General features: G+C 36.5%; 2 protein-coding genes across 3 annotated transcripts in view; one reads left to right on the forward strand and one right to left on the reverse strand.

Annotated features, from left to right (window-relative positions):
- PSMD1 (proteasome 26S subunit, non-ATPase 1) overlaps positions 1–27,351 on the forward strand; it is a 91,219-nt gene that overhangs the window by 21,656 nt on the left and 42,212 nt on the right. For both annotated transcript variants that reach the window (XM_045794138.2, XM_045794140.2), the window contains exons 12-16: positions 287–460; positions 2,151–2,262; positions 2,773–2,969; positions 4,584–4,679; positions 5,538–5,602. In XM_045794138.2, coding sequence (XP_045650094.1) covers positions 287–460; positions 2,151–2,262; positions 2,773–2,969; positions 4,584–4,679; positions 5,538–5,602 — 644 coding nt within the window. The remainder of the gene's footprint in view (positions 1–286; positions 461–2,150; positions 2,263–2,772; positions 2,970–4,583; positions 4,680–5,537; positions 5,603–27,351) is intronic.
- HTR2B (5-hydroxytryptamine receptor 2B) lies at positions 8,954–26,495 on the reverse strand. Its single transcript, XM_045794141.2, has 3 exons — positions 25,637–26,495; positions 16,118–16,318; positions 8,954–11,035 (listed from the first exon to the last, which is right to left on the reverse strand). The coding sequence occupies exons 1-3, from the start codon at positions 26,052–26,054 to the stop codon at positions 10,143–10,145; spliced, it is 1,512 nt and encodes a 503-aa protein (XP_045650097.2). The 5' UTR covers positions 26,055–26,495; the 3' UTR covers positions 8,954–10,142.

Below are 27,351 nucleotides of genomic sequence, written 5' to 3' on the forward strand. Positions count from 1 at the left end.
GACGTTTCTCAAAGGATGAATTGAAATAAGTTATTTGCATGGTCGAAGATGAATTTGGAGAAATGTTATAAAACAAGGGAAAAAATTGAAGCATTTGTTTCTAACAAGGATGTGATTGGATCTCTTAAAATTCTCCTCTCATTTGAGTTACAAAGTTGTCTAGGAGAGAGACGCATTTCCTCCTCTTTTAGAAAGTGAATTTTCTGGAGAGAAGACACTAGTCATAGAAAATATATATGTTTTCTCTCACTTTCTCTTAAACCTTTGTTGTGGTTCAAATTTACAGGGTCATGAGAAGGAAGCATTACAGTTAATGGCAACATATCTTCCCAAGGACACCTCTCCAGGATCAGCCTATCAGGAAGGTGGAGGTCTCTATGCATTAGGTCTCATTCATGCCAATCATGGTGGTGATATAATTGACTATCTGCTTAACCAGCTTAAGAATGCCAGCAATGATGTAAGTATTGGAATGAAAAACTAATTTCTGTTACTTAAGAGTCCAGGAAAACATTGTATTTGCCAAATTATTTTAGTGAATACAGATTTTGTAGGATTTCAAAATTCCAAAAATAGAACTATTCTTAAAGAATTATTTTTTAAGGTAATTTTCTTTCCTTCTCTATAAACTAAAATTGTGCTTCTCAGTCCTTTAAACCTTGGATGTGACAAGCAAAATGAAGTACCATATATTTGTAAAATATGTATTGTATTTGCACACTTAAGAGTCTTGGAATGTTATAACTATATGTGACTTTAGTGATCATTTAGTCTGATTTTATTATTTTATAGGAAACTAAGTCCCAAAGAAATGCGTAACTCTCAGGAATCAGAATTCTTGCTTATTTGCTATTTTATAATTTTTTAAATCTAATTCTTTTGGAAACTTATTAATTTATCTAATCTAATAGATAATAATCTAATTCTTTTAGAAACTTTTAAAAACTTATTAAGCAGCTTGTTCTTACTTTACGGAACCTTGAAATAGGATTTTAGACTTTAGCTTTTATGTTAGAGTAGACTTTTTTAGAAGGCTATTAGGAGAGTAGCTAAGTAAGCCAGACAACTTTGTCCTTCTATTTCAGTGAAAAGATTGAGGCCAGTAGGATCATCTCTCTTCGCTAATAAGCTCCTCATCCACAAATATTATGTACATTTATTTATATCTTTGCCTCGTGTCCTCTGGTCTCAGGTAAAAATTTTCTTACCAGACAAAGCTCTTTGGTTGCCAGCAATAGAAACTTCTGCTGACTGACTTAAAACAAGGAGTTTACTGGAAGTAGCTTATGTAATTAAAGGAAAAGCGGATAAACCAATTCTCAAAAAGCGAAAGTTAAGAGCCAGGGCAGTTCTAGGGATCTAGATAGCAGGAACTAATGGAATCATCTCTCTAGGGCTCTACTGTCAGTTTGAATGAACTTGAAATGTTTTTGGGTCATTTCACTGTAGAAAGATTAAAATTTCAGAGAAAGAGCATCTGAGTGGTCTGTTTTGGGTCACAGTCCCACACTTTGAGTTAGGGGAAGGTAGGTGCTTATTAAATGGCATTCGCACCAAGACTAACCAATGGGAGAAGAATATTTTCCAGGCAAGATTGGGGTGCTATCACCTGTAAAAGGAGACTGTGCACTCAAAAATGACACATGACCACTAAAGTGTCCCTCTTGAAATTAAGACCAACTTTTGCCCTTGACCCCATTTTTGTCCCACTTCTTCCCACTTCCTTACAGCCGTGTTCTGTTAGATACCCTTTTCTCCTCTCTTCAGGCTCCTTCCCCTCAGCCCATAAGCATATTCAGGTCTCACCTATCCTAAAAAAAGTCTTTCTTTGACCCTTGCTTCTCCCTCTTAGTTACCATATATCTCCCCTTCTCGTGTAAACTTATTGAAAGAGAGCTGTATCCTCTCCCTCCACTTTCTTATCTTTCATTCACTTCTTAACTTACTGTTATTTTGCATCAGCAAGCACCATTCTTTTGAAACTGAAATTGCTGAGATTACCACTGGCTGTCTGCTTCTCAAATACTTTGATCATTCTCAGTAGGTCAACTGTTCTGTGTGTTTAATATCACAATATATTTTTAAATTAGAATAGAAGCTTGGACTTGTAAGTACAGTGTTCCAAATCAGAACCCATGCTTTTTCCCTAGATTGTTCGACATGGTGGCAGTCTGGGCCTTGGTTTGGCTGCCATGGGGACTGCGCGCCAGGATGTGTATGATCTGCTAAAAACAAACCTTTATCAGGATGATGCTGTGACAGGTAAGTGATTCTTTCCAGAGAAAACAAACTTTAGGATTAACTAGTAACTTTCTATTTATATTTTGTAGCCCCTCAGAAATCTAATAGATTACTTGTAGAGGGAGTGGATTTTGCCCTGTTCGTCAAATTCGTAAACATAGGTTTTGTGATATATAGGTTTTAAAAATGATATATCCTGTGTATCTGTCTATATAACTGACTTTTGCAAGTAGAAATTAGAGTGATCTACTTGAATCTCAGAGCTATCTATACTGCTTGGTGATAATGTAGAATGATGTTATGTCGCCTTTGAAATCATTGTAGGATGCAATGATGCATTCTGTCAAGATTTAAAAGGAAAATAGCTGTAAATATATGGTTGTACTTTTTATCAGATGGTTTGAAAAAATGCTACCAGAAGCTAATTGTTGTTTTGATAGTTGATGATAAATGCCACTTCCAATAGGATATGTTTTATTGATTTTACATACATGATTTTTATTTTTTAATGTTTTACTTTTTACTCACTAGGTGAAGCAGCTGGCCTGGCCCTAGGTTTGGTTATGTTGGGCTCTAAAAATGCCCAGGCTATTGAGGACATGGTAGGCTATGCACAGGAAACTCAACATGAGAAGATTCTGCGTGGTCTTGCAGTCGGCATAGCATTAGTGATGTATGGGAGGATGGAGGAGGCTGATGCTCTCATTGAATCTCTGTGCCGTGATAAGGTGAGATGATACATTTTTTATCCTTTTCTCCCTGCACTTCATCACACCCTGTTTATCACCAGCATTTAGAGAAACACTTCATTAGAAATTATCTCTATTCCCCTCAGAACACCTAGCTACACTTGTTGATGAAACTACTTGCAAGATATATAAGGCCTAATGGAGGGGTGCCTGGGTGGCTTAGTCGTCAAGCGTCTGCCTTCGGCTCAGGGTGCGATCCCGGCGTTCTGTAATTGAGCCCCACATCAGGCTCCTCCGCTAGGATCCTGCTTCTGAATCCTCTCCCACTCCCCCTGCTTGTGTTCCCTCTCTCGCTGGCTGTCTCTCTCTCTGTCAAATAAATAAATAAATACAATCTTTAAAAAAAAAAAAAAAGCCTAATGGAATGTAGAAAAGGAGAGCACTGATTAGAACAGGTGAGGGGCACCTGGGTGGCACAGCGGTTAAGCATCTGCCTTCGGCTCAGGGCGTGATCCCGGCGTTATGGGATCGAGCCCCACATCAGGCTCCTCTGCTATGAGCCTGCTTCTTCCTCTCCCACTCCCCCTGCTTGTGTTCCCTCTCTCGCTGGCTGTCTCTATCTCTGTCGAATAAATAAAATCTAAAAAAAAAAAAAAAAAAAAAAAAGAACAGGTGAATAGGACTAATTTGAGAATTTTAATTTAATCAAGACTTCAGATCAGTAGTTTTTGGATAAGCAGATCCAGAAAAGTTCTTTAGAAATTTACAGTTGATTGCTTTTAGAAATAACATTTTTGGAATCACTTTATAATCATTTAATAAGATATAAAGTCTACCTCATTGTTTTTTCATCAAAAACCAGTGCCATCTCTATGCTTATTTATCTGGGTGAATTTTTTTCATTGCTTTTGTTTTGTTTTATTTTATTTTGACAGTGGTATTGTGTGTGGTGGGTAGTCAGTGGTAGCTAATGCTGTCCTCTGTAGTCTGATAAAAAGAACCACTGTTAGTAGTTAAGTGATAAAACTGCTAATTGTTTTGCTCAGCTCTCAGACACCGTATCTGTTCCACTCAGTGCTCAAGAGTTAAGTAAGCAGGGGCGCCTGGGTGGCACAGCGGTTAAGCGTCTGCCTTCAGCTCAGGGCGTGATCCCAGCGTTATGGGATCGAGCTCTGCATCAGGCTCCTCCACTATGAGCCTGCTTCTTCCTCTCCCACTCCCCCTGCTTGTGTTCCCTCTCTCACTGGCTGTCTCTATCTCTGTCGAATAAATAAATGAAATCTTAAAAAAAAAAAAAGTAAGCAAGTTACAATGTTGAATTAGAAGCGAGCTTCTTTGTTATTTGTTTAATAAATGAAAGCTGAGTATCAGAGGGTAGTGAGTTGGTATTGGACTTGAGTTGATATAGTCAGTGTAAGGCAGTGCAGGCACGTTGCATAGAGCGTTGAGAATTAAAAGGAGTTAATTCCTCCTGTATTAGAGTCTGTATTTCCACATTCATTTAAAAAGTTACCAACTGCAAAATCGTTCTCCTTAAGCTTCTTGTTTCTTACCTGAAACCAACTCCCTGGTGGATGCAGCTGTGCCAGTTAGATTGTAGAAGTCACTGTTTGAAATGATAACTTGTCAATTGATGTAGATTATTCTTCTTAGGACCCAATTCTTCGACGATCTGGAATGTACACTGTAGCCATGGCCTATTGTGGCTCGGGTAACAACAAAGCTATTCGACGCCTGCTACATGTTGCTGTAAGTACTCTTTCTTGGGTAGAGGTGGAAAGGAAGGGGCAACTTCTGAAAACCTACTCCAAGGGGCACCGTCATTTATAAGGGACAAGACCACGTGAGTATGTGCAACAACCCTAGGATAGGGAAATCTATTGAACAACAAAAACCACTTCTTTTTACAGCCTGTGAATTTAGCTTCCAGGTACCTCTAGGGAACATGCTCTATTACAAGAGATACCTTGCACAGGAAAGCCAGCGCCCATGTTTTCCAACAGGCTTTTCCCATTCCTAGTCCTCCCAATCCAGATAAAGTTTATAAACAATAATGTTGCCTGATAACATAGTGGACATTGCACGTATGTCTTAACTTAGTAGGTTTCTACCATCTTGGTTCCAGGAGAAGGTAAACCTCAGGTCATCTTCCCATGCAGAAAAGGTTTAGAACTATTATTATCTTTTTCCGAGAGATACTCACATCCCATAGTATTTATTATTAATTTATCTTTTATCAGTGAAGTATGTGGTATGTTGTAAATTGTAAATGTTTGTATTTTGCTTGAATTTAGGACACACTTTTTTGAAAACAACATTGAAGGAATGGTTAGATTTTCAGTGTAGCCCAGAAAAGCTATAGTGCAGCTGAAATAATCTTTAGAAGTAGCCCTGATTCTTAAACTTCACCAACCTTAAAAGGCTTGTAAACCCTGAAACAGAGTATTTCATTTGGGTTTTTCCTAAATTGAGGGAACACATTCTAATTAAAGAGTAATATATTAATAAGGTCTAATTTACATTTGAATGATGTGAGCCTCTCATATGAGTTAATTCTAGTAATAGAATGCATGGTATAATGTAATCATCCTTTCAAATTTGTCCTAGGTAAGCGATGTCAATGACGATGTCCGGAGGGCAGCAGTAGAATCACTTGGGTTCATTCTATTCAGGTAATAATTTCTAATCTCTGGTTCTCTTTAGAGTCCTTTTTTTTTTTTTTTAAATAGTCAATAACTAAACGGAAACTAAATATCTGAGGGATATATCTAGGTTCAGAGTGAAAACCGTTTAACAATAAGATTAGTACTGGTGATCTGAAAAAGAAGCACGTGTGTCTTGAGAGTCCAAAAACCTATTTGAAAAGTAGTAAAATGACTTTATTATTTCTGTTTATTTGTTTCATAGCATTCTGTGTACTTGCTTAAATTTCTAAGTCCAAATAATGTGTTTATTACTCCTCTTTCCATACACATTGGCAATTCAAATAGGATGTTGTTCTTACATAGGGTTGTAGAGTTCTTGAAGCTCTTTAATGAGAATAAAAGGTAATAGACTTTGTTTCAGTGCAGAGGGGTGAAAAATTTGCAGATTTAATAAAATTATTTTGGACTTGAGATTTGAAGATGCCCTTGACATAGGATAGTTGTGATTAAGAGGACATACTCTGAAACCGATCTGCCGGGACTGAATCCTGGCTCTTCCATTTAAAAGCTGAGTGACTTTGGGCTTGTTAGCCTTTTTGAGCCTCTAATTTCTCATCTGTAAAATGGGTGTAATAATAGTACCTATTTAAGAAGTGTGCTTTTGGGGTACCTGGGTGGCTCAGTCGGTTAAATGGCAGACTCTTGGTTTCAACTCAGGTCATGATCCCAGGGTCCTGGGATTGAGTCCTGAGTAGGGCTTCCTGCTTCTCCCTCTCCTTCTGCCCTTCTCCCTGCTTGTGCTATTTCTCCCTCTGTCTCAAATAAATGAATAAATCTTGGAAGAAAAAAAAAAAGTGTGTGTTTGGATGAGTAACTGAATCAATATCTAAAGCCCTTAGAACAGCGTCTGGCACTACTAACTTATTTAAGCATATGATAGTAGTGGTAACTCTAACAGTGGTGGCAGATGCTGTAGTACTTCTTGCAATTCTTACTGCCTGCTTATCTCCAATCTCAAGTACCATTGTTTCTTTTGGCTAAGATACTTTATATTAAAATCCAGCAAAGGCAAATTAAAAGTACTTCTTTTAGCTCTATTTGGACACTGCTTATTGTAGTTCATTTGTGATGGAATCATAAAAAAAAAGTTCCCAAGGTACATGTTAGATGAGTCCGTTAGATGAGACTCACTCATGTCCTTTTAATCTCTGGTGTAGATTTTCTCCCAAGTTCCTGGGAGTGAACCTTTGTTGTAAAGGTCATAATATAATGCAGTAAATATTGAACATTGTGAACTGGTTATAGGAACTTCTTCATAACGTCTTAGACAGGAAGTTATTCCATTTATCAAGAGTTATCTGGATGGGCTGTAAAATATTTTACTCCTATGTGGATAAAAATGTTGAACAAAACAGCAAAGTACAGACCCATATAACATAGTAATCAGGTTTCTCCTTACACCAGGCAGTTTTGTTGAATAAGGTTGTTCAGCCACATGCTAACCTCCTTCATTGTGTTGTCCTCTAGCCCTCATTGTTCAGCTTGTTCACAGAGACACTGGAGAGCCTTCACTAAATCTAAAGACAGTATTTATACAGATCTACTAGTCTGATACCTCCAAAATAGGATATGTGATTAGTTGGTTATTATTGTTTTTAGTAATCCATTGAAGTGCCAGATAATCATTGATTCTTTTTCTAAGGTATGACAAAACCTATGTGCATTAAGCTATTCTACATTTTTTTGAAAAGATCTGCAGTAGACTCCACACTTAGTTTCTTGAGTCCTCTTTCTCTTTTTGAATATAGAATATTTATCCACTTAGTAGTCTTTTTGTACTTTTGCCATTTTCTGTTTTTTTCTCAAATTTGTCAGCAGTGGTTCCGTAATTACAACCACAACTTCTCTTTCAGGTGATTCATTTAGCTTACAGAGTTGAACTCTGTAAGGCAGCCAGTCTTGGCACCTCTTTTACATTTTAAAAAAAAATTTATTTATTTATTTGAGAGAGAGAAAGCATGAGAGGAGCAAGAAAGAGAGAGAATCTGAAGCAGACTCCGTGTGGAGCTGGAGCCCGATGCAGGGCTTGTTCTCACAACCCTGAGACCACAACGTGAGCTGAAACCAAAAGTCGGCAGCTTAATCAACTGCACCCCCCCCCCGGTGCCCCTCACCTGTTTTATGTTTTGATCAATCTTTACAACATTACTTTTTATCTTTCTTTTTTTTTTTATTTAAAAGATTTATTTATTCAACAGAGATAGAGACAGCCAGTGAGAGAGGGAACACAAGCAGGGGGAGTGGGAGAGGAAGAAGCAGGCTCATAGCGGAGAAGCCTGATGTGGGGCTCGATCCCATAACGCTGGGATCACGCTCTGAGCTGAAGGCAGACGCTTAACCGCTGTGCCACCCAGGCGCCCCTACTTTTTATCTTTCTGGTCCAAAAATCATTCTCCTGAGGGGGGCAAAAAATGGAAGCAAAAATAGAAGTTGGATAATTCTATTTTCTCCCTGTCCATTTTTGGTGTATTATTTTAGCCAAGCTGTGACCCTAACCTTTCACTGGTTTTGCTCTAGAGTTTAGATGCTGGGGCAGGGAGGGGGGCATTTGAGGGGGGTGTGTTATTGCCATCCAGAGAGGGGTTTTTGTTTTGTTTTAATTCTTATCAGGGAACTAGATAATTTTGATTTGGAAAGTATATTTTTCTAGGGGTACCTTTAGTAATTGTTGGTTTGTGTAAACAATCCTGCTCAAATAATGGTCTCTTCCTTTGTCTTGTTTCTTTGTCATCAGTTGTTGATTCTTCCCAGTGATTTTATATTTTATATCCTATAAGTCAATGGCCTGGTGTGTATATTCTGCTACATAGGAAGTTGAGCTTTGTGAAAACTGTTCTTCTTCCCTTTTTAACCTGACAGCGCTTTGCTCTCCAATTAACATCAACTTCTGCCTTTGCATTTTCCTGTAGCTCACGCTCATGCTAAATGCCCAGTTTCGGCAGCAGATGTCTCCCATGAGCTGCTTTTAGGCTTTGCTAAGCATTTTACTACCTAGGATAGTCAGATACCACTAATGAGTGGTTCTATGTCCTTGTTATTTTTAAGGGACCATTCTGAGTTTTGTTTTCATAATATGACTCTTTATAAGTAGAAGAAACTGGAAATGACTTTAGAGATGATTTTGTCTGAAAGTTACTTTATAGGTGAAGAAAATTAAATGTAATCAACTTAAGGAATTGCAGTTGAAACCAAATTCTCAAAGTTTTAGATTAGTGCCATTTTCCTAGAGTGAGAATTTTTAAAGGTGAAGGAAACTTAGAAAAATTTTTTTAAGGAGAAGGAAGTTGAATTTCAAAATAGTTAATAAAATTTCTCGTTGTCATAGAACTAAACGGTAGAACTAAAATTCAAAACAGATCTCATTATAGACTAATGCTTTCTACAACATGCCTTCCCTTCAGAGTACTGTTTTCCTAAGCGACTCTCATAGAACAGTTTTTTTAAAAAAGATTTTATTTATTTGACAGAAAGACAGCCAGAGAGAGAGAGGGAACACAAGCAGGGGGAGTGGGAGAGGAAGAAGCAGGCTCCCAGTGGAGGAGCCTGATGCGGGGCTCGATCCCATAACGCCGGGATCATGCCCTGAGCCGAAGGCAGACGCTTAACGATTGAGCCACCCAGGCGCCCTTCTCATAGAATATTTTTATTCTCAAATTTCCTTATTACCTTTAATATTTGGAAAGTTTCTGTCCTGTCTCCTAAGAATGCACCATCATTTACTTTCTTAGAATGTGCTCCATTTTATCATTTCTTCCCTTTTAGATGTTATGTATTACTTTTAAAATAACTGCAGACATTTGACCTTCTTGAACTATATTTTAAGAATTTATGTCTTCCTAATTTTTTAATTCTTCTTTTAATCCAGTAAGTATACTTACTGGACAAACAGCTCTAGTTCCGAGATCCTGTTACTTTGTGTGATACCCAGCTACTATCCTCCCTACCTCTTCCATCAAGACAAGTTTCTTGATCAAAGCAAAATCATGACTACATTTAACTGAGCCAGACTGTAATGACAATCTTAGCTTACCTCCAGATGCAATCATTTTATGCACTTTTTAGTCTTCTGTTCCCTGTCACTGTTGTTCTGTGTTATGCCTTATGTTTTTAAGGCTTTGAGGAGGTTAATGCTTTTTTGTCTTGTTTTGTTTCATTCTTAGCACAGCTTTGCATACAATTAGGAACTAAACAAATTCTTATAATGACATTGTTTATTTTTAAGACCAAAACTTATTGATTTATTTAATTTTATTTTCATTTGAATACCTTAACACTTAGCCACACACTGCTGGATTATTTTTGTTTGCAGCTGTACAAAATAATTTTTTTCGTGGAGTAGCTTTGTCCAAATAAAGAAAGTTCTATAATCTTAATAGATAACTCTTACTTTAAAGAGATGATTTGATACATGACATAAAGTTATTCTTTATATAATTCTTGTTCCATTTATATCTGCCTCATCACCTTACTCATCGTTGTATTAATTACATGAAAACTGACATTCCTTCTATACATAACTGACTTGCTCCTCAGTTTTGTCACCTTCATTTTCTGTGAGGAGAAGTGTATCTAGTAGAATGATTGAGGAAGCCTGAATGTTTGAGCTGCGGAGCCTCATTGGGCTCTGGTACATGGCAGGGTTAATCCCATTTCGCGTTCCATGTTTCATGAAAAACTTTGAGTTCTCTGCCATTGGATTTCGGAAATAGATATTGCTGGAGCATTTTCTGATAGTTTTTACTGATTTCGTGGCCCGGTAATTGCAGGTGATATATCGGCCGAATGCATTTCGAAATGTCTTATTGAAGAGGGTGTAGACCAAAGGATTCACCCCTGAGGAAACATAGCCTATCCATACAAATACCTCTAGGAGCATTTTGAGAGTAGTCTGGTTGCAGGAATCACATAAAACTAAAGTTATATTTGTAATAAAAAAGGGGCACCACATGAGCAAAAAGAGAAAAAAAACAATCCCTAGAACCTTGGAGGCTCTCTGTTCATTGGAAATGGTCTGCACGGACTTTTTTCCAACTGTGGACATTCTTCGCCTAAGTATGTCATCACTTGAGTTGGACAGAGTTTTGTGCTTGTGGGAACCATCCAGCATTGCCACCTTTTCAGGTGATGAGCAAGGTGTTTCATCCCTTTGGAAAACTGTAGACACAGCCAGCCATGTTAGGCGTTGAGGTGGCTTGTTTTTGACCAAGTAAGCTTTCTTCTGTAAAGCATGGATAGTGAGAAAGTAGGTGACAATCATGATTGCTAGGGGTGCGAAGAAGGCAGCCAGTGAGCCAAAGAGCATGAAGTTGCCAAAACGATCCTTCGTCAGCACACAGGTGATGTTGCTTGGGTTACCCACATCAGTTTCTATCCCTCTAATAGGTACTGGAATGGCAATGCCTAAGGAAGAGGAAACAAGATAAATTGAGTTAATTTTATGACCTTTTACTCTTAGATTAGGTCCTTCTAGAGTTTATCTTTTTTTTTTTTTTTTTTTAAGATTTTATTTATTTATTTGACAGAGAGAGAGACAACCAGCGAGAGAGGGAACACAAGCAGGGGGAGTGGGAGAGGAAGAAGCAGGCTCCCAGCAGAGCAGGGAACCCCGATGCAGGGCTGGATCCCAGGACCTGATCCCTGAGCCACCCAGGTGCCCGCCTTTTAGAGTTTATCTTAGTGACTTTATGTGGTTAGTGTACTGTCATTCCTAGTACATTGAATGCAGAATCTGTCAAAGCATTTAATTAAAGGAAGATTTAACAAATAGAACCCAAATAAGCAAACCTGATGTTTTTAAACAGAGATTGATTAGTGATTTCAAGTTTATAATTTAAGCTTCCCTAAATCTGTAGTATGTCCACAAAATAGGAGAGAATGTCTTCGCTTACTCTCCATTTCTCATAATCTGATTGTGTTTTGTTGATCTGTCCCAGGTTAAGGAAAAGGAGTTCAGAAGAGCATTTGCTTTATTTTTATATCCATTGTAGTTGATTTGAAGAGACCTCAGAGTACATTCATGCAGTATCTTAATTCTAGATAGATACCTATTATCTTTGAGGCTACACAGTTTCATTTAACAGACGTTTTCATTTTTTGGAAATTTATGAATGTTTTAATCTTTTCCTCTGACGACTTAGGGAAAACTAAGGGGAGTTCATTGTTTTTTTTAAAAATGCTACTTAAATATTTGAGATCATATGAATCATAAATTTTATTTTCAAGTTGAGAGTTCCTCTAACAGATACGAAAGAAATGTATCTCATGCTGATTTTCTAATACTTTAAATACTATGAAGTAGGTATTTAAATACGATCTTGCCTAGTGAAGTAGCTTATTAGAAAGACAAGTACACAAGTGTCATCCTGAATTATTTCCCTTTGAAACAGCAGATTCTTAAAAAGAAGTTTTAATTAACTGATCTTCAGAAACCTCTAGAATCCTTGTGTTTTTTATGGATCTGAAAGTACTTCGTCATGTACACAGCCTTTTTATGGTAAACTGAAGAGCCCTTGACAAAATATTTTCCTCAAATCCTTTGTAACAGGGAGGCTATTGCTTTTTCTACTTTTCCTCAAATCCTTTGTAACAGGGAGGCTACTGCTTTTTCTACTTTTCCTCAACTATGCCACCAGAAAGCAGATTCTGTATACTTCTACACTAGGGGTCAGCACACTACAGCTTGAGCACCAAATCTGGCCTGCATTCTGTTTTTCTAAATAAAATTTTTTTGGAACACAGGCATCCCCATTTGTTAAGAAATTGCTGCTTTACTCTCCTGCTGCAGAGTTGAGTAGTTGACAGAAACCATTAGAGCCTGCAAGCCCAAAATATTTACTATCTTGCCCTTTACAGGAAAAGTTGGCTGACCTCTACTGTACCGTTATTTCTAAGTGATTGTTCCACTGTTCTTTCTCCCTAAAACCCTTCCCTTTTGAAGTCTATTTATAATCTGCTTACAGCACTCTGTTCTCCATCCAGGTCATCTACCAACCTCCAGGACATCTGTCCATCTTCCTCAGTAGATTCAGCACCTTGCTAAAGCCGTCCTCTCTACTGCTCCATTGTTGTTACTTTCCATGACTTGATCTCATTGATGACCCTTCTGACATCTTCATTTTGTGTCTGTTGAACTCCACTCTAATTTCTTTTATTATTTTTAAAAAATTCCAGTGTAGTTATTATATTAGTTTCAAGTGTATCAACCCTCATTATTATTATTATTTGTACTCCTGAAGGCATCCATAAGCCCTCTTCAAGCTGTCCCATATCTAAAACCATGAACTTTGTGTGATATTTCCCTTTCTTGTCCTGCTACTCTTCATTACTGTGGGACTTCTTTTTACAGTTATCTTGACCTTTAGTCCATTCGCCCTTCTCTATTTTCACATTCCATTAACCTCCTTCAAGGCTCACATTACCTTCTCAACCAGTTTGGTGGTCAATAACGTAAGTTTTCGCTGATACTTTTTATACCCTTATCCCCTTATTCTTTCATACCTTACTATTTGCCAGGTCTTACCTAGGATAACTAAGTCCAGAAGAAAGTGAGCTCTTTTCAGCATTTTGCAGAATTTAAAAACTGAACTAACCCTATCATCTGCTTTTTCTTCTACAAAGTTAGTAAACTGTCAGTGGTCCTACAAAATGAAGTGTGATGAAATAAACACAGCATTGATCTTGGCCTTGGTGCTGAAAAGCTGTTAACAGTCTTTAAGCCAACTATTTAAAACTTCTAGGTTTCGAGGCGCCTGGGTGGCACAGCGGTTAAGCGTCTGCCTTCGGCTCAGGGCGTGATCCCAGCGTTCTGGGTTCGAGCCCCACATCAGGCTCCTCTGCTAGGAGCCTGCTTCTTCCTCTCCCACTCCCCTGCTTGTGTTCCCTCTCTCACTGGCTGTCTCTATCTCTGTTAAATAAATAAATAAAATCTTAAAAAAAAAAAAAAAAAACCTCTAGGTTTCAGGGCACCTGGGTGGCTCAGTCAGTTAAGTGTCTGCCTTCGGCGCAGGTCATGATCCCAGGGTACTGGAATTGAGCCCGCCGTTGGGCTCCCTGCTTAGCAGGGAGCCTGCTTCTCCCTCTCCCTCTGCGCCTCCCCCTCCTTCTGCTCCTCCCCTCCTGCTCATGCACTCGTTCTCTCTCTCAATAAGTAAATAAAATATTTTAAAAAAAAATAAAACCTCTAGGTTTCTTTTCTCATCTGTAAAAGGAAAAAGTGAATTTATAAGATCCCTTCCAAAGCTATAAAGAGTCTTCTTTTTATTCTTTTCCACCTAAATACTTAACACTTTGTATTAGTCTAATTTGTTTATTATCTGCCTTCCTTGAAAATAAAGGCTCTTTTGATTTATCTTTGTATTCTTGATATCTTTTTTTTTTAATGATTTTTTATTATATTATGTTAGTCACCATACAGTACATCCCCGATTTCCAATGTAAGGCTCGATGATTCATTAGTTGCGTATAACACCCAGTGCACCATGCAATACGTGCCCTCCTTACTACCCATCACCGGTCTATCCCATTCCCCCACCCCCCTCCCCTCTGAGGCCCTCAGTTTGTTTCTCATAGTCCATAGTCTCTCATGTTTCATTCCCCCTTCTGATTACCCCCCTTTCTTTATCCCTTTCTTCCCCTACTGATCATCCTAGTTCTTATGTTCCATAGATGAGAGAAATCATATGATAGTTGTCTTTCTCTGCTTGACTTATTTCACTTAGCATTATCTCCTCCAGTGCCGTCCATGTTGCAGCAAATGTTGAGAACTCGTTCTTTCTGATAGCTGAGTAATATTCCATTGTATATATGGACCACAACTTCTTAATCCAGTCATCTGTTGAAGGGCATCTCGGCTCCTTCCACGATTTAGCTATTGTGGACATTGCTGCTATGAACATTGGGGTGCATATGGCCCTTCTCTTTACTACGTCTGTATCTTTGGGGTAAACACCCAGTAGTGCAATGGCTGGATCATGTATTCTTGATATCTAGTATATCATAGGTACTCAACAGAGATGTGATCTGTTTATGGATTCATGTGAACCAGCCTTAATTGGGGTATCACTTCTAACAGTAGACTATTTATTAGATTGATCATATTTCATGGTTTCAAATGTTTTAATTCTTCTTAAGGATCATTTCTCCTGTTTTCTCCCTGCCTTTGCCCCATTTCCTCCACCTTACCCCAAAATACACATACCTCACACTGTCTCCCCCATCCTCTCCCTTATTGCAGTGAGTTTACCAAAAAGATGTGGGACTTCTGGCATGAGCTACTATAGTTTCCCTCCTTTCCACTTAAAATTTTGATGACTTTTACCCATTATCTCCCATGCCCTCTCACTAGCTTCTTTTGGGGGGCCTTTCTACTCTGTCAATTAGCGTCTGTCTTCAAAACTAGCCTCACTGCTTGTAAACCTGTCCATTCTGAATAGACGTTTCCTTGACCCTACTTTCTTCACAAGCCAGAGGAGTAATACTCCTTATTTTTACCTCTAAACTTTTCAAAAGAGGTTTGGCCCTGGTATTATTTCAGGAATGTAAAGGTCACTTTCATTATCTTACTTTCTCACTTTTTTGCCCAGGGCTAATTCTGATAGAGAACGACCATGTCTTTTTCTTGTTTTCCTGTTAGCATTCCAGATCTCTCTTAATTTTTTTCCTTATTTATTTATTTGCTAAGAAGAAGTGAATCTTCCAGTGAGATTATCGATGATCATAGTAATTGTGAATCTGTTTTTCGGATATTAACTTATAGGAGGTTTGAATTATTTATGATGTACTTCATGCTAGAATACTCTATTATAGCAGCTATCTTTGAGCATTAAAGATGGGCACAAGGGCATAAGACAGTTTAGAAGAAATATTATTTTCTTCTATAAATCTTTTCTAAATATCACTAGCATCTCTCTTAAAACCTCTGATTGAACATATATCCAAAACACTTATGTAGACACTTACTGCCTTTATTCTGTACACATATTGGCTTCCAAGATTAATTTATGGTCTTTAATACCTGCATACAAAATGTTTGGGTTTTTTTCCGTTTTCTCTTTTCCTGTTTATCTTCTTAAGTGTTACTGAAGATGCATTTTATTTTTTTGTTACTTTAATATTCATTTTGAGATTCTGTGTGCTGCCTAGACCTTAATGATCTGTTGACAAAAACAAAAACTGTTTTTAGACTTAGTCTTCCTGCATGTCAAAATCAAAGCAGGAAGATATCTCAGTAAACATTGCGAAGATGGTTCTTTCTGAGGACATGAACTTTTTACTTTTTCACACATGTTGCTGATAGTGTGGTTTAGAAACTATATGATGACGTGACATAAAGAGCTTGTGTTGGTATATCAGTAGTATATCAGTAGTCTGTCTTGACCCCTCTTGCTAAGTTTCACAGCCTACCAGGCCTGGTATATTTCTTACCCAAAAGAAACCAAAAGTTATTTATTTTTACCACCCCACACCCTGACATTCCCCACATACCTACTGAAATTAACCATACCACTGTAATCTTGATGAATGCTGTGGCTCGCGAGTTATATTGATTGGCCTGGATTGGCTTTTTGATGGCTATATAACGATCCACAGAAATGGCACAGAGATGCATGATGGATGCAGTAGAAAAAAGAACGTCAAGAAATAACCAGACAGGACATAGAACAAGTGGGAGGGGCCACATAGCCTCTGAAAAGCAAAACAAAAACATATTCTCTTACAAAATGGCAGTCTTCAATCTGCAATTTCTTTTTAAAGTGATACATATTTTTAAACTTTTTTTGTTATTCATCTGAAATTTTAAGAGTTAATCTCCACAAGATGTCTAACTTAATGGAGTCAATAATATTAAGTATATTTCTGTAAATAGTACCTTTTAAATAAATTTTCTATTTTGTATAATAATCACAACACCCTTTTTCAAAATCAGCAGTTTAGCATTTTTAGCATTCATTTGACTGCAGTTGCTCTTTTGTCTGTTCCTTTTGTGATCTTTTAAAAATTTCCACAGTGTGGCAACTGGAACTTAACCTTGCTAGTCAAATAAAATTAATTTTTAAGCTGCTTTTGTGTAAAAAGAATATATTTTACCATATAGAGGAAGCAATATAATGTGGCAAAAAGAGTATTAGAATGGGAGTCTCAGTGAGACCTAGGGTTTGGCTCATTTCTAGCAATAACCAGCTGCATGATCTTTGTTTATAGCAAACTCTCATTTGATGAAATAGTTAAGTGAAATGATTTGAGTTTTCTTTTTGAAAGAAGTAGTTCTTGAGTAAAGTTTGCAAAAGGAAGAGCTTCAGATTATTCTGAAGAAAAATGCATTGTTATCCTTCCATAGTCCATCATTCACTCCAGGCACTGGGGACTTCCGGTTTAAAAAGAAAGTCTCAAGATTAAACATAGTACTTAATTTATGTAACAAACTCTTATAAAAAGAGCATTTACTGTGTACCTCATACAGTCTTAAGCACTTGACAAATACTAACTTTGAAAAATTTCAGTTTTTGGATATGATAACTGAATATCCTACTTAGCTTTCCAATAAATGTACTGAGACAAGTCCCTATACACATATGGGTTGATACATTATATATTATACATACACCCGGTTTATATATACTTGCAGTTCCAAAACACCTAAAATTTATTTTAGGGTTAGCCCTAGAATATCTCAGTTGGAATCCACTTTTCTAACACACACACACACACATACACACACACACAGACTTTAGACCTTGCTATAAAAGCACATTACTTCTGTAGAACAAATGTCATATATATGAGATTATCTAAATCCTTTTTACAGTTTAATTGTTGTGTGTCCACTGACAAAATATAAACTACTTTTCCTGGTTTTTGCATGATTATCTGACTTTGACAGATAAATGGTATAATTGAAAAGGAAAACCAAGATATATTTTAGTATTTCAGAGCACCAAGAAACTCTTCAGTTGTGAACCGTTTAAATTCAAGAAGCCTGGGGGTGGAGAGAGGTTAGCATCCCAGACCCCCCCCCCCCAAAAAAATACTATCATTTAGGGAAAGAGTTTTGAGATAGACTTGAATATGTCTTTTTCAAAAGTATACAAATTAATGTTTGAGAAGCAGTGTTTTAGAAGACTCTGGGAAACATTGTGTTTTGGGTCTTAAAAGATCCCCCTACATTTGTTCGCTGGTGTAGGATAGGTGCTCAAAATGCCTCATAGGAAGGAATTGTTGGGAGACATCTCAAAATAAATCAAGTATGGCAGAGAAATCTGTATTTAGCGAGAACCTAATCAGTTAGATTTTTCTCCCTCTCAGTCATAGTATTCAGATTTCTGTTAATAAGTAGGAGAGGACTTCGGACAGTGAGAGGCAGCAATGGACCTCAGCTTAAGTAAACTAACAGTTCAAGTAGAGTGAAAATAATCATATATAATTGAAAGCATTTTATAGTGGAAACTACTTGAAATGATGCTACATTCTGAACTGTCCTGAAGTTCTACATTTAGGACTGAGTGAAGATAGAAAAATACTCAAATCTAGAACTACAACAAGAGATACTGATCATAGTTTTAAACTTGTCTATTTAGCTTTTCTTTCTTTTTTTTTTTTTAAAGATTTTATTTATTTATTTGGCAGAGACAGAGACAGCCAGCGAGAGAGGGAACACAAGCAGGGGTAGTGGGAGAGGAAGAAGCAGGCTCATAGCGAAGGAGCCTGATGTGGGGCTCGACCCCATAACGCAGGGCTCACGCCCCGAGCCGAAGGCAGACGCTTAACCGCTGTGCCACCCAGGTGCCCCTATTTAGCTTTTCTAATTATGGGTTATATGTTTTTAAATTAAGATCTGGAAAATTATAGTCATAAATCTAGTAGCCAGGAGCGGGAAGCCACAATAGGATTCTCATGTAAAAAGTACAAGTCTTTGGAAAATAGACAATTTGACTCACATATTCCTAATTGTGGGCTAAAAGAGAAAGCTCTTTAGTGCTCCTGTGAAGCCTTGTTGTTGGAAAGCTCACTTTCCAACAGAATGAATTTATTTTATAAACTCCAGTTTTGGCAGCGCCCGGGTGGCTTAGTAGGTTAAGCATCTGCCTTCGGTTCAGGTCATGATCCTGGGATCCTGGCATTCAGCCTTGCGTTGGCTCCCTGCTCAGCAGGGAGTCTGCTTCTCCCTCTCCCCATCCCCTTACCCCCGCTCGTGTTCTCTCTCACTATTTCTTTCTGTCTCAAATAAATAAATAAAATCCTTAAAAAATAAACTCCAATTTTGGTACACAAAGCAGATATTAAAGTTAATGCAGATTGCAATAATTTTATTTCAGTCAGTACTGAGTACTAACAGTAGGAATACTGAGGCATGATAGAGAATTTTCTTTAAGGAGACTATGATATGAGGTTTAGGATTGAGAGAGATGGATCTTTATTATTAACCTTTATAATTGAAAGTTTCATGAAGGTACTAGTCAATAGGCTTTTTATGAAATGAACATAAAAGTAACGACTGCATTAAATTAATAGAAATCTTTTATATAAAGCAAAAAAAGTCTTGTCTGCTTAAATAGATTCAAGTAACTAAGAATTTGTACAAATTAAAAACAGTTCTAGACATTCTCAGGTTATAAAGGGAGTTTCCCTAGTCCAGATACTTTCATTTCTAAAATTGTCTTTTCAGTTAGTATTAAGTTGATAGGCTCAAGGTCAGAAAAGTTTCGTACTATTCAGAATAACTAAAAAAAGGTTAAGTTGGTTTGGTGTGGGGTAGATAAACTATTCCAAAACTTCATATGTTATTTTTATTAGGAGTTTTAATTTGTTTTAAGGATTTATAATTTCATTTATTTGTTATAATGTGTTATGTCCAGCTTATTTCCATAAGAACTTATATACTATTTCAAGTGAACCAGTTATAGATTTGTATTTTTAAAAAAGTATATATAAGTCAATATAAGGGAAATAAGTTATCAGGTACTTGAACTAAATTAATTACTTCTATTCTAGGGCTCTAAACTTGTCTTTTTCATAAAAGCTAAGACAGAAGAAGGAAAACTTTTAAGTTGTATAGTATTTGTTGTCTCACAAAAAGTGCACAAAATTTCTTTGAAAAACCTACCTCTCCCTCCAGCTGCTCCCAAATTAATCTGAAAGAGGAATTTTTTTTTTAATGATTTTATTTATTTGACACAGAGAGAGACAGCCAGCGAGAGAGGGAACACAAGCAGGGGGAGTGGGAGAGGAAGAAGCAGGCTCCCAGCAGAGGAGCCTGATGTGGGGCTCGATCCCAAAACGCCGGGATCATGCCCTGAGCCGAAGGCAGACACTTAACCGCTGTGCCACCCAGGGGCCCCGAGGAATTTAATTTCAATAAGGTTTGAATAAAGGCACTTCTGTGGATGCCTGAAATAACAGATTGGTAATTATAGGAGCAAAAGAAATCTTGTGAGTCGTGGATTATAGTTTGTTATTTATCTAAAAATATTAATAGCGCAAATATTTTGTTGTTTAAAATGAAGCCTTGCATGCCTCAAATACCACCATACATAAGGGGTGGTAGAATTGCCATTCAGTTACATCAGTTTCTGTTTGTCTCCAGACAAGGTTCAGCAACTTCATAGGTGTGGGCCTAGGTCTAATATCTTCCTCAGAAAAGAGATCTGGCGATCATCTCAAAGATTCACACAAGTATGTTTGAGACCCAAGTGTTCCGTATCATGTAATATGAAATATAACTTTAAAAAAATATTGGGTTCTGCCTTGTCCCTAGAGAAAACTATATGGCTATCTTGTTAGGTAGGGTTATTTAAGATGTAAATGTTGGCTATTTGTCAAATATGACTGTTTTGGTTGACATAGTTTCTCATTTCATTTGAGAAAGCAGTGTGAAAGAGTAAGTTAAGACTGAATTCTGGAGTCCGTTTGCTGGGGTTCAAATCATGTCTCTGCCATTTATGTATTCCTCTGTCCTCTCTTGTAAAATGGGGATAATGATGGTGATACCAATTTTATAGGATTGCTTTGAAGATTAAATGCAGTAATACATGTAAAGTGTTTAGAACAACGTCTGGCATAGAGAAAGCACTCCATAAATGTTAGTTCTTATTACTATTACTGTTTGACAGAAACTAGCCAACTAGCCTGCCCATTAAAACACTCCTACTTAGAAATGTTAAGTCATATCATCACTGTAAAATCAGTATGTTTGTCCTCCTGCCTGCTGTAGCAAGAGTACATGTATCCAATTGAACTTATGGCTTTTTTAAAAAAAGGCATGAGAACGTGTTTAACTTTGTCATGAAAGTATGCCTTTTACTCTCTATATATACATATTTATATGTATGTATATATATAAATAGCAAACATAAATAATCTATATGTATTGCCATGGATGGCTATTTATTTATTTTGCTTTCTTTTTAAGTGGTATAAAAACCTGAGTTTTTTAAACCAGAAACTCCATTTCTTGGTGAGATGGACTCATTTGATCTGAAACCTGCCTACTCTTTCGGCAAGTTTTTAGTTTGGAAAGCTGAGTTACATGATTAATAAAGAAAAATAATTCAAATTAGTCTATAAATCTGAGACATAAAATATTTGCCTTTTGAAGATTTTAAATGACTACTTTTAAAGCTATCCCAAGGGGACTGTGCCTATAGAGTTTACCAAGGTAAATAGTTCATGAGTATATTGGAGTAGGACAGATCCTAAATCCAAAAGGACACGGTTCTCAAAGTACCCATTTTTTATTCTCAGAAATTCTTATGTTTCTATCTTTATTTTTCAGAAAAGAAAGACATAGATCAGTGCTTCAATTTTTATTATGAAGCTTCTGTTTTATTTTGTCATTTTCCCACTACATTTGAACATATGAAATATTCTGGGATTAGATGTCTAATATGATAGTGTTTTAGATGTTTCAAGTGATTAATACTTACAAAATTTTTTTCTTGTTTTTTAAATTTCCACTTTCCAAAAAGAAGTGTCTTTAATTGCTTTGCCCCTCATTTAAGACTTGGGTAGAACAGTATTTCACTGCATAAATATTGGGGGATTTTCTTTTTCTTTTATTTCATCTCTGGTCAGACTCACATCTAAACTAAATCACATATTTAAGTATATAAACTCTTCTCATACTCTGCTAATACTTGCCCAGTTATTGGTGCCTGTAATGTGCTGGGCCTTTGTTGGCCATTTCACAAGATACCTGCAATGTAAGATTTAGCATATCCATTTTACAGACTAGGTGATTGAACTGATGTGTTAAGTGACTTGCCTAAACCAACACGGGAGAACCAGGATTCAAAGCCTGGGGCGTCTTGCTTCAGATCCCTATCTTTCAGCCATTTTATTTTATACACCCTCTTCCAGCTGTACCACAGATACTGTTTCAACTTTAATTGTGAGACATGGATTAAAACTTAAGTTACAAATAAACCAATAATGACCAATGAATGACCAAACTCTGTTTTTTCTCCTTTACATTTTTAATCATTTATTTAATGAGAGAAGGGAAAGTTCAGAGAAGTTCTTAAAGTGTGAACATCCTGTCTTTATTTATATTGGCATATGATGTTCTATTTTCCTTTGCATCCTACTCAAGTATTTCTAAATGCCTTCTAAGTAGGCATTTTCAAGCCTTATGTTATAAGCTACTGACTTATGATCATGGATTTTGGGAATTACACACAAAACAGTCAAAACTAGACCTACAAAGCAAAGGTTAAGTCTAGTGCTCCCAGAGTGGAAGAAGTGGCAGAAAAATTGACATAGGTATCAGTTCATTTGAGAGACCATGTTAGGCCAGTCATCATAATCTTAGTAAAATAGAAATTCTGTTAAAAAAAAAAAGCAAGTAATATTATATAATCAAATATTACATAAATCTTTAGTTGAATAACATACTCCTCAGCATAAGAGTCAGTTTTTAAAGTTTCACTGCTCTCCTTTTTTCAAAACTTAAATTATTAGAACATTAACTAATGTAAAGTTTCTTTTGTTACTTTGTTAAATTTCCCTGAGATAATTAAAATCACTCATACCACTCAGTGGTAGTTAATTTTTTATGTTTACAGAATCAGGGACACTTTGTACAGACTTCAGAAGTTCGGAAGATTATTCCTATAATGAGAAAAATACACAAAATCTACTCCTGCCTTTAAAGTTATCAGAAATTCTTATAAGGGGTGCCTGGGTGGCTCATCCATTAAGCGTCTGCCTTCGGCTCAGGTCATGATCCGCGGGGAGCCTGCTTCTTTCTCTCCCACTCCCCTTGCTTGTGTTCCCTCTCTCACTCTCTGTCAAATAAATAAAATCTTAAAAAAAAAAAAAAAAAGAAATTCTTACAAATGCATTAATTTAGAAAGTCTTTGTATTTGTTAACATGTGATAGGCTATAAAAATCTTAGTATTTGAAGTCAGGTCCCAATTTGTAATATGTGCAGTTTCCAATTTATGAGTGCATCCTTTTGAAGCTTTTTAGAGGGCAAAGCATGCATTTTCTCATATACTTTCTCATAGAAATAGAGTAATGTTTTTAATAATGAATTTAATGCAATAATTTTTAAATAGGGTTTAAGTTCCCAGGTTAGTATTTTTTTTTTAAATCTAATCCCCCTGTAGAGCTTAATTACTGATAGTGAAAGTGTTTGGGACTATGAAAGATTTTATTTTGTAATTAAAGGTGAACAAGCATTTGAAAGAATGAAATGTGGTTAAAACATACATCATAATTATTTAGGACATAAATAGGAAGACATTCCATATATTTTATGTTAAAATATGTTGGGTTTTCTGCTAACATTTATTGCCAAGAATATCTTGGGCCCCCAAAATTTAAATATAAGCTTAGTTGTCAGCTGCAGATACCTACTATTTTCCTGTGAACTACGTGGAATTATCTCTCTTATCTGTTTTTGTGTTTTATCAGGTCGCTTTAATACTATGGAACTTACCTTTTTAAGATTCCTTAACTATTTAGCTGATAATTTGAGTATCTACCACAGTAATTTGCATATAGTAGATGTTTGATATGGACTTACGGACTTTAAAGTTAAAATTCAGTTCTGTGTAACTCATTCAATCTCATTTATTCAAAATAATGTATCAGTTAAATTTTATGATAGTATAAGATGAGCATTGTAACACTTTTTGTATGTCTAGCAAAAGCATTTAAAGGGTGTGATACTACAGTTAAATTACTATTGTGTGTACAGTTAAATTACTATTGTGTGTGGAGATAAGAGCCTTGAATCAAATATCTGTAGTCTTTCCCAAATATACCTAAATGTTTCTACATAATCCTTATCTACTTTCTTTTTAAACTTTATTCAGAATTAAGATCCTTTAAGTTCTCCTTTAGAGTAAGATTTCTTAATTACTTTCCATGGTTACATGTTGTACTAAAATATTTAAAAGGTTACAAATTTATAAAAGAGAAGGGGATAGGTAGATATTATTAATGATTAGAGAGTCCATTAAAGCAGTAGGACCTTACTTATTTTACTGCTTGCCCTGCTACAGAATTTAAAGCCTCGGTTAGATGTTAGTTTAGAATGGAAAGTTTCAGCTTGTCACCATCTGATATTTGGGGGATCAAATACTTTTTTTTTTTTTAAAGATTTTATTTATTTATTTGACAGAGATAGAGACAGCCAGCGAGAGAGGGAACACAAGCAGGGGGAGTGGGAGAGGAAGAAGCAGGCTCACAGCAGAGGAGCCTGATGTGGGGCTCGATCCCATAACGCCAGGATCACGCCCTGAGCCGAAGGCAGATGCTTAACGACTGAGCCACCCAGGCGCCCCTGGGGGATCAAATACTTAATTTTAGATATCTTTCTGTAATTACTTAAAAATGTAACATTTAAACCTAAATATAACAGTTTAAATTGGAGTTTTTATTCTCCTAATATGTATTCTAGTTAAAGTTTACTTCTATAACCTGAAATATTTTTCTCCTCACCATATAAACATAATTTCAAGAAGTCCTATCTGCTGCAAATAATCATTTTTCTTAAGCAGTTAATGAGTGGAATATCAGTTTATGCCAAGCACTGAACAAGTTAAGTATCCTCCTAATGCTGATTCTTAGAAGCCCTAATAATTTATCAAAAGAATTATTTGTATTTACCCAAATTCTGTAACTAGAGATGATAGATGTAAATGAAAACTACTTCATTTTAGTATCGTTATCTTTTTTATTATAACAAACTAATATTCTAATATCAAGTTATATTATTATTGTAATAACTCAGGTTTTGGTCACTTGTTTTAATCGTTTAATTTTAATAATTTTTAATAAAATTTTAATATTTAATTTTCTTTTAAGTCAGATTTTTCTTACGTGTATCAAGGACATGGATGGTTAGAAATCATAAAAGTTAAACAGATGAATCATCTCTTAGGACACTGAGCCAGACCATTTCCTTTAGCAACTAAGCATAATATTTTCTTAACATGCCACATGTGTAAGAATTATGTTTAAGTCTGAAGTACACAAACGATTAAGAAATATAACAAGAATTTTTAGAACAACTCCAATTTTAAATTGGTGTTTAGTGATTCAAATTGGAATTGAGTGATTTAAAGATTTTATCATTAATAAATAACCCAGCACATAACTAATAACTAACTGTCACAGAAGTGTCCTAGCTGTTGCTTTGTCGAGGGAGAAAAAAGTATTAATAATGGGAAAGTTAAAGTATAGGTCTGTTCTTCACTATCATTTTTAGGTGATGAATGCAGAATCTATGAATATTGCTAGTAACTTGGATGACTTTAAATGATTAGATGGCTGATTAGACTTTTATTAGATGCCCGGGGAAGGAGTAGAATTGTTTCTAAGAAATTATTTTTTGCTCTTTAAAACTGATTATCAACCGTAGAGAATGATGGAAATGAGGGACTGTTTACTCACTGTATCTTTAAATGGTCCAAGTCCATCTTTAAAGACTGAGTATCCATTTCTCTGATAGTATATCATAGTTCTGTGGTTTGATGCCAGGAACAAAGTGAAATACTTACCAAACATTATTGTCAAGAGGGCAATCGGCATCACAAACAATCCAACCAGCAAATCAGCCACTGCCAAGGACATTAGAAAATAATTGGTAGCATACTGCAGCTTTTTCTCCCTTGAAACAGCCAGAATAACCAGGATGTTCCCACCGATTGTGGGTATTATCACCGTGAGTATCAGAAGAGCTGCCCAGCGCGGTTTATTTCCCTGTTGCTCACCAATCTGTTTCATTTCCTCTGGTATCGATTCTGTCTGTAATCCAGACCAGTTAGCAAAGATTAAGTGATGAAAGGAACTCTGCAAAATGTGCTCAGGAATTGTGCTCTGTTCTGATATTCTGTAGGAGAAGGCCATTTGCTGTTTTTGTGTGATGTGATCCAATTCTGGACAATGGTCAGCATGGTCGATAGCTAAGCTGGTCATCTGCTTTTTAAAGGCATTGTACCTAGGCCAAACACTCAAAGCCAAAGTTGACTCCTTCCTTTGAAAAAAAAATTTTCAGGTTCTCGAAAATGAGAGTGTACACGCTTCTGTCCATTTCTGTAGGTGAGGCCCAAGGGTTTAGTCTTCTGCAGAGGCTCAGATTTCGGAAGGCTTAGTGAAAGAAACTGATAGCTGTGAAAGAAAGACTGTTTATTAGTTTCTCTCTTCGCTCTCTCTCTCTCTCTGCTGTAGCAGTAGACTCGTGTTTGAATTTGAATGCCAATGAGTTCCAAGAGTTCCCCCTAGATATAAAATACGTAGATTGCATTATTCTGTTTTGTTATTTTAACAAAACAGAAAATACTCTTGAACTTAGTAGCCCTTTCCATCTCAATAGGTCTCTTGTGCGTTTGTGACAGTGCAGCCGATTTCCACAGTCAGGTTCCTGATATGCATTGGGTTACGAAACAGGAGATGCATTAATTTTTTCAGCGGTTACAAAAAAAGGCTAGATGTTTCCTGACCCTTGAATGTCTTTTTACCTTTACCATAGAATATGTACGGAAGAACAGAAACATCAAAGCACTAAAACAGTCCTGAATAGAACTTTTTGGTACACACTGGTTACCCACCTAGAAATTCTTCAAGCCCACCTAAGGCCCAAATAAATGATTTACCAGCTAGGAGTCCTTATTTGTAATTGGGTTTTATCTGATCAGGTTTATCTTAATACTGATATAATTGCCATTTTTATGCAAAATGTTAAAATTCCTTTAGTTTGAGAGAAGGAAAAAAAATAGGTATTAGTAGGATACAAATAATTGTTTTTAATAACTTCATCTTTCAAAGAAAGCCCATTCTTTACTGGCACAAATATTTTCCAAATTTATCACTTTATGCCAGATTTGAAACAGTGCTTTTTTTAAGTAGTCATTGTTTCCCTTAACCTCCCCAGTTTCCTCAGGAAGGAGGCTAAGCTAAGAGAAAGGTTAAACCATTTATTCATAGAATCTGTAAATCCTGGAGCACCTGCGTGGCTCAGTCTGTTGAGCGTTTGCCTTCGGTTCAGGTCATGATCCCAGCGTCTTGGGATCGAGCCCCGCATCAGGGCCCCCTGCTTCTCCCTCTCCTCCCCACTTGTGCTCTCTATCTCTCTTCCTCTCAAATAAATAAATAAGATCTGTAAATCCTATATTAAATCTCTCTCCTGTAACATTGGTAAAATTTTCATTTTGGTTTTTAAGCCACTGAATAGAAGTTAAAGCTATAATAGCAGTTCTTTTGAAGAAAGAAATCT

The sequence above is a fragment of the Ursus americanus genome, chromosome 1, assembly GCF_024610735.1.
Source record: "Ursus americanus isolate L20-20 chromosome 1, mUrsAme1.1.p, whole genome shotgun sequence".
Taxonomy (NCBI): Eukaryota; Metazoa; Chordata; class Mammalia; order Carnivora; family Ursidae; genus Ursus; species Ursus americanus.

Coding starts and splice junctions, on each gene's coding strand:
- HTR2B (XM_045794141.2), bottom strand. CDS start 26,054: ATGACCAGCTTAGCTATCGACCATGCTGACCATTGTCCAGAATTGGAT. Junction 16,319..25,636: donor CCTCTTGACAATAATGTTTG/GTAAGTATTTCA, acceptor TTTGCTTTTCAG/AGGCTATGTGGCCCCTCCCA. Junction 11,036..16,117: donor GGTATGGTTAATTTCAGTAG/GTATGTGGGGAA, acceptor CCTCTTCCTTAG/GCATTGCCATTCCAGTACCT.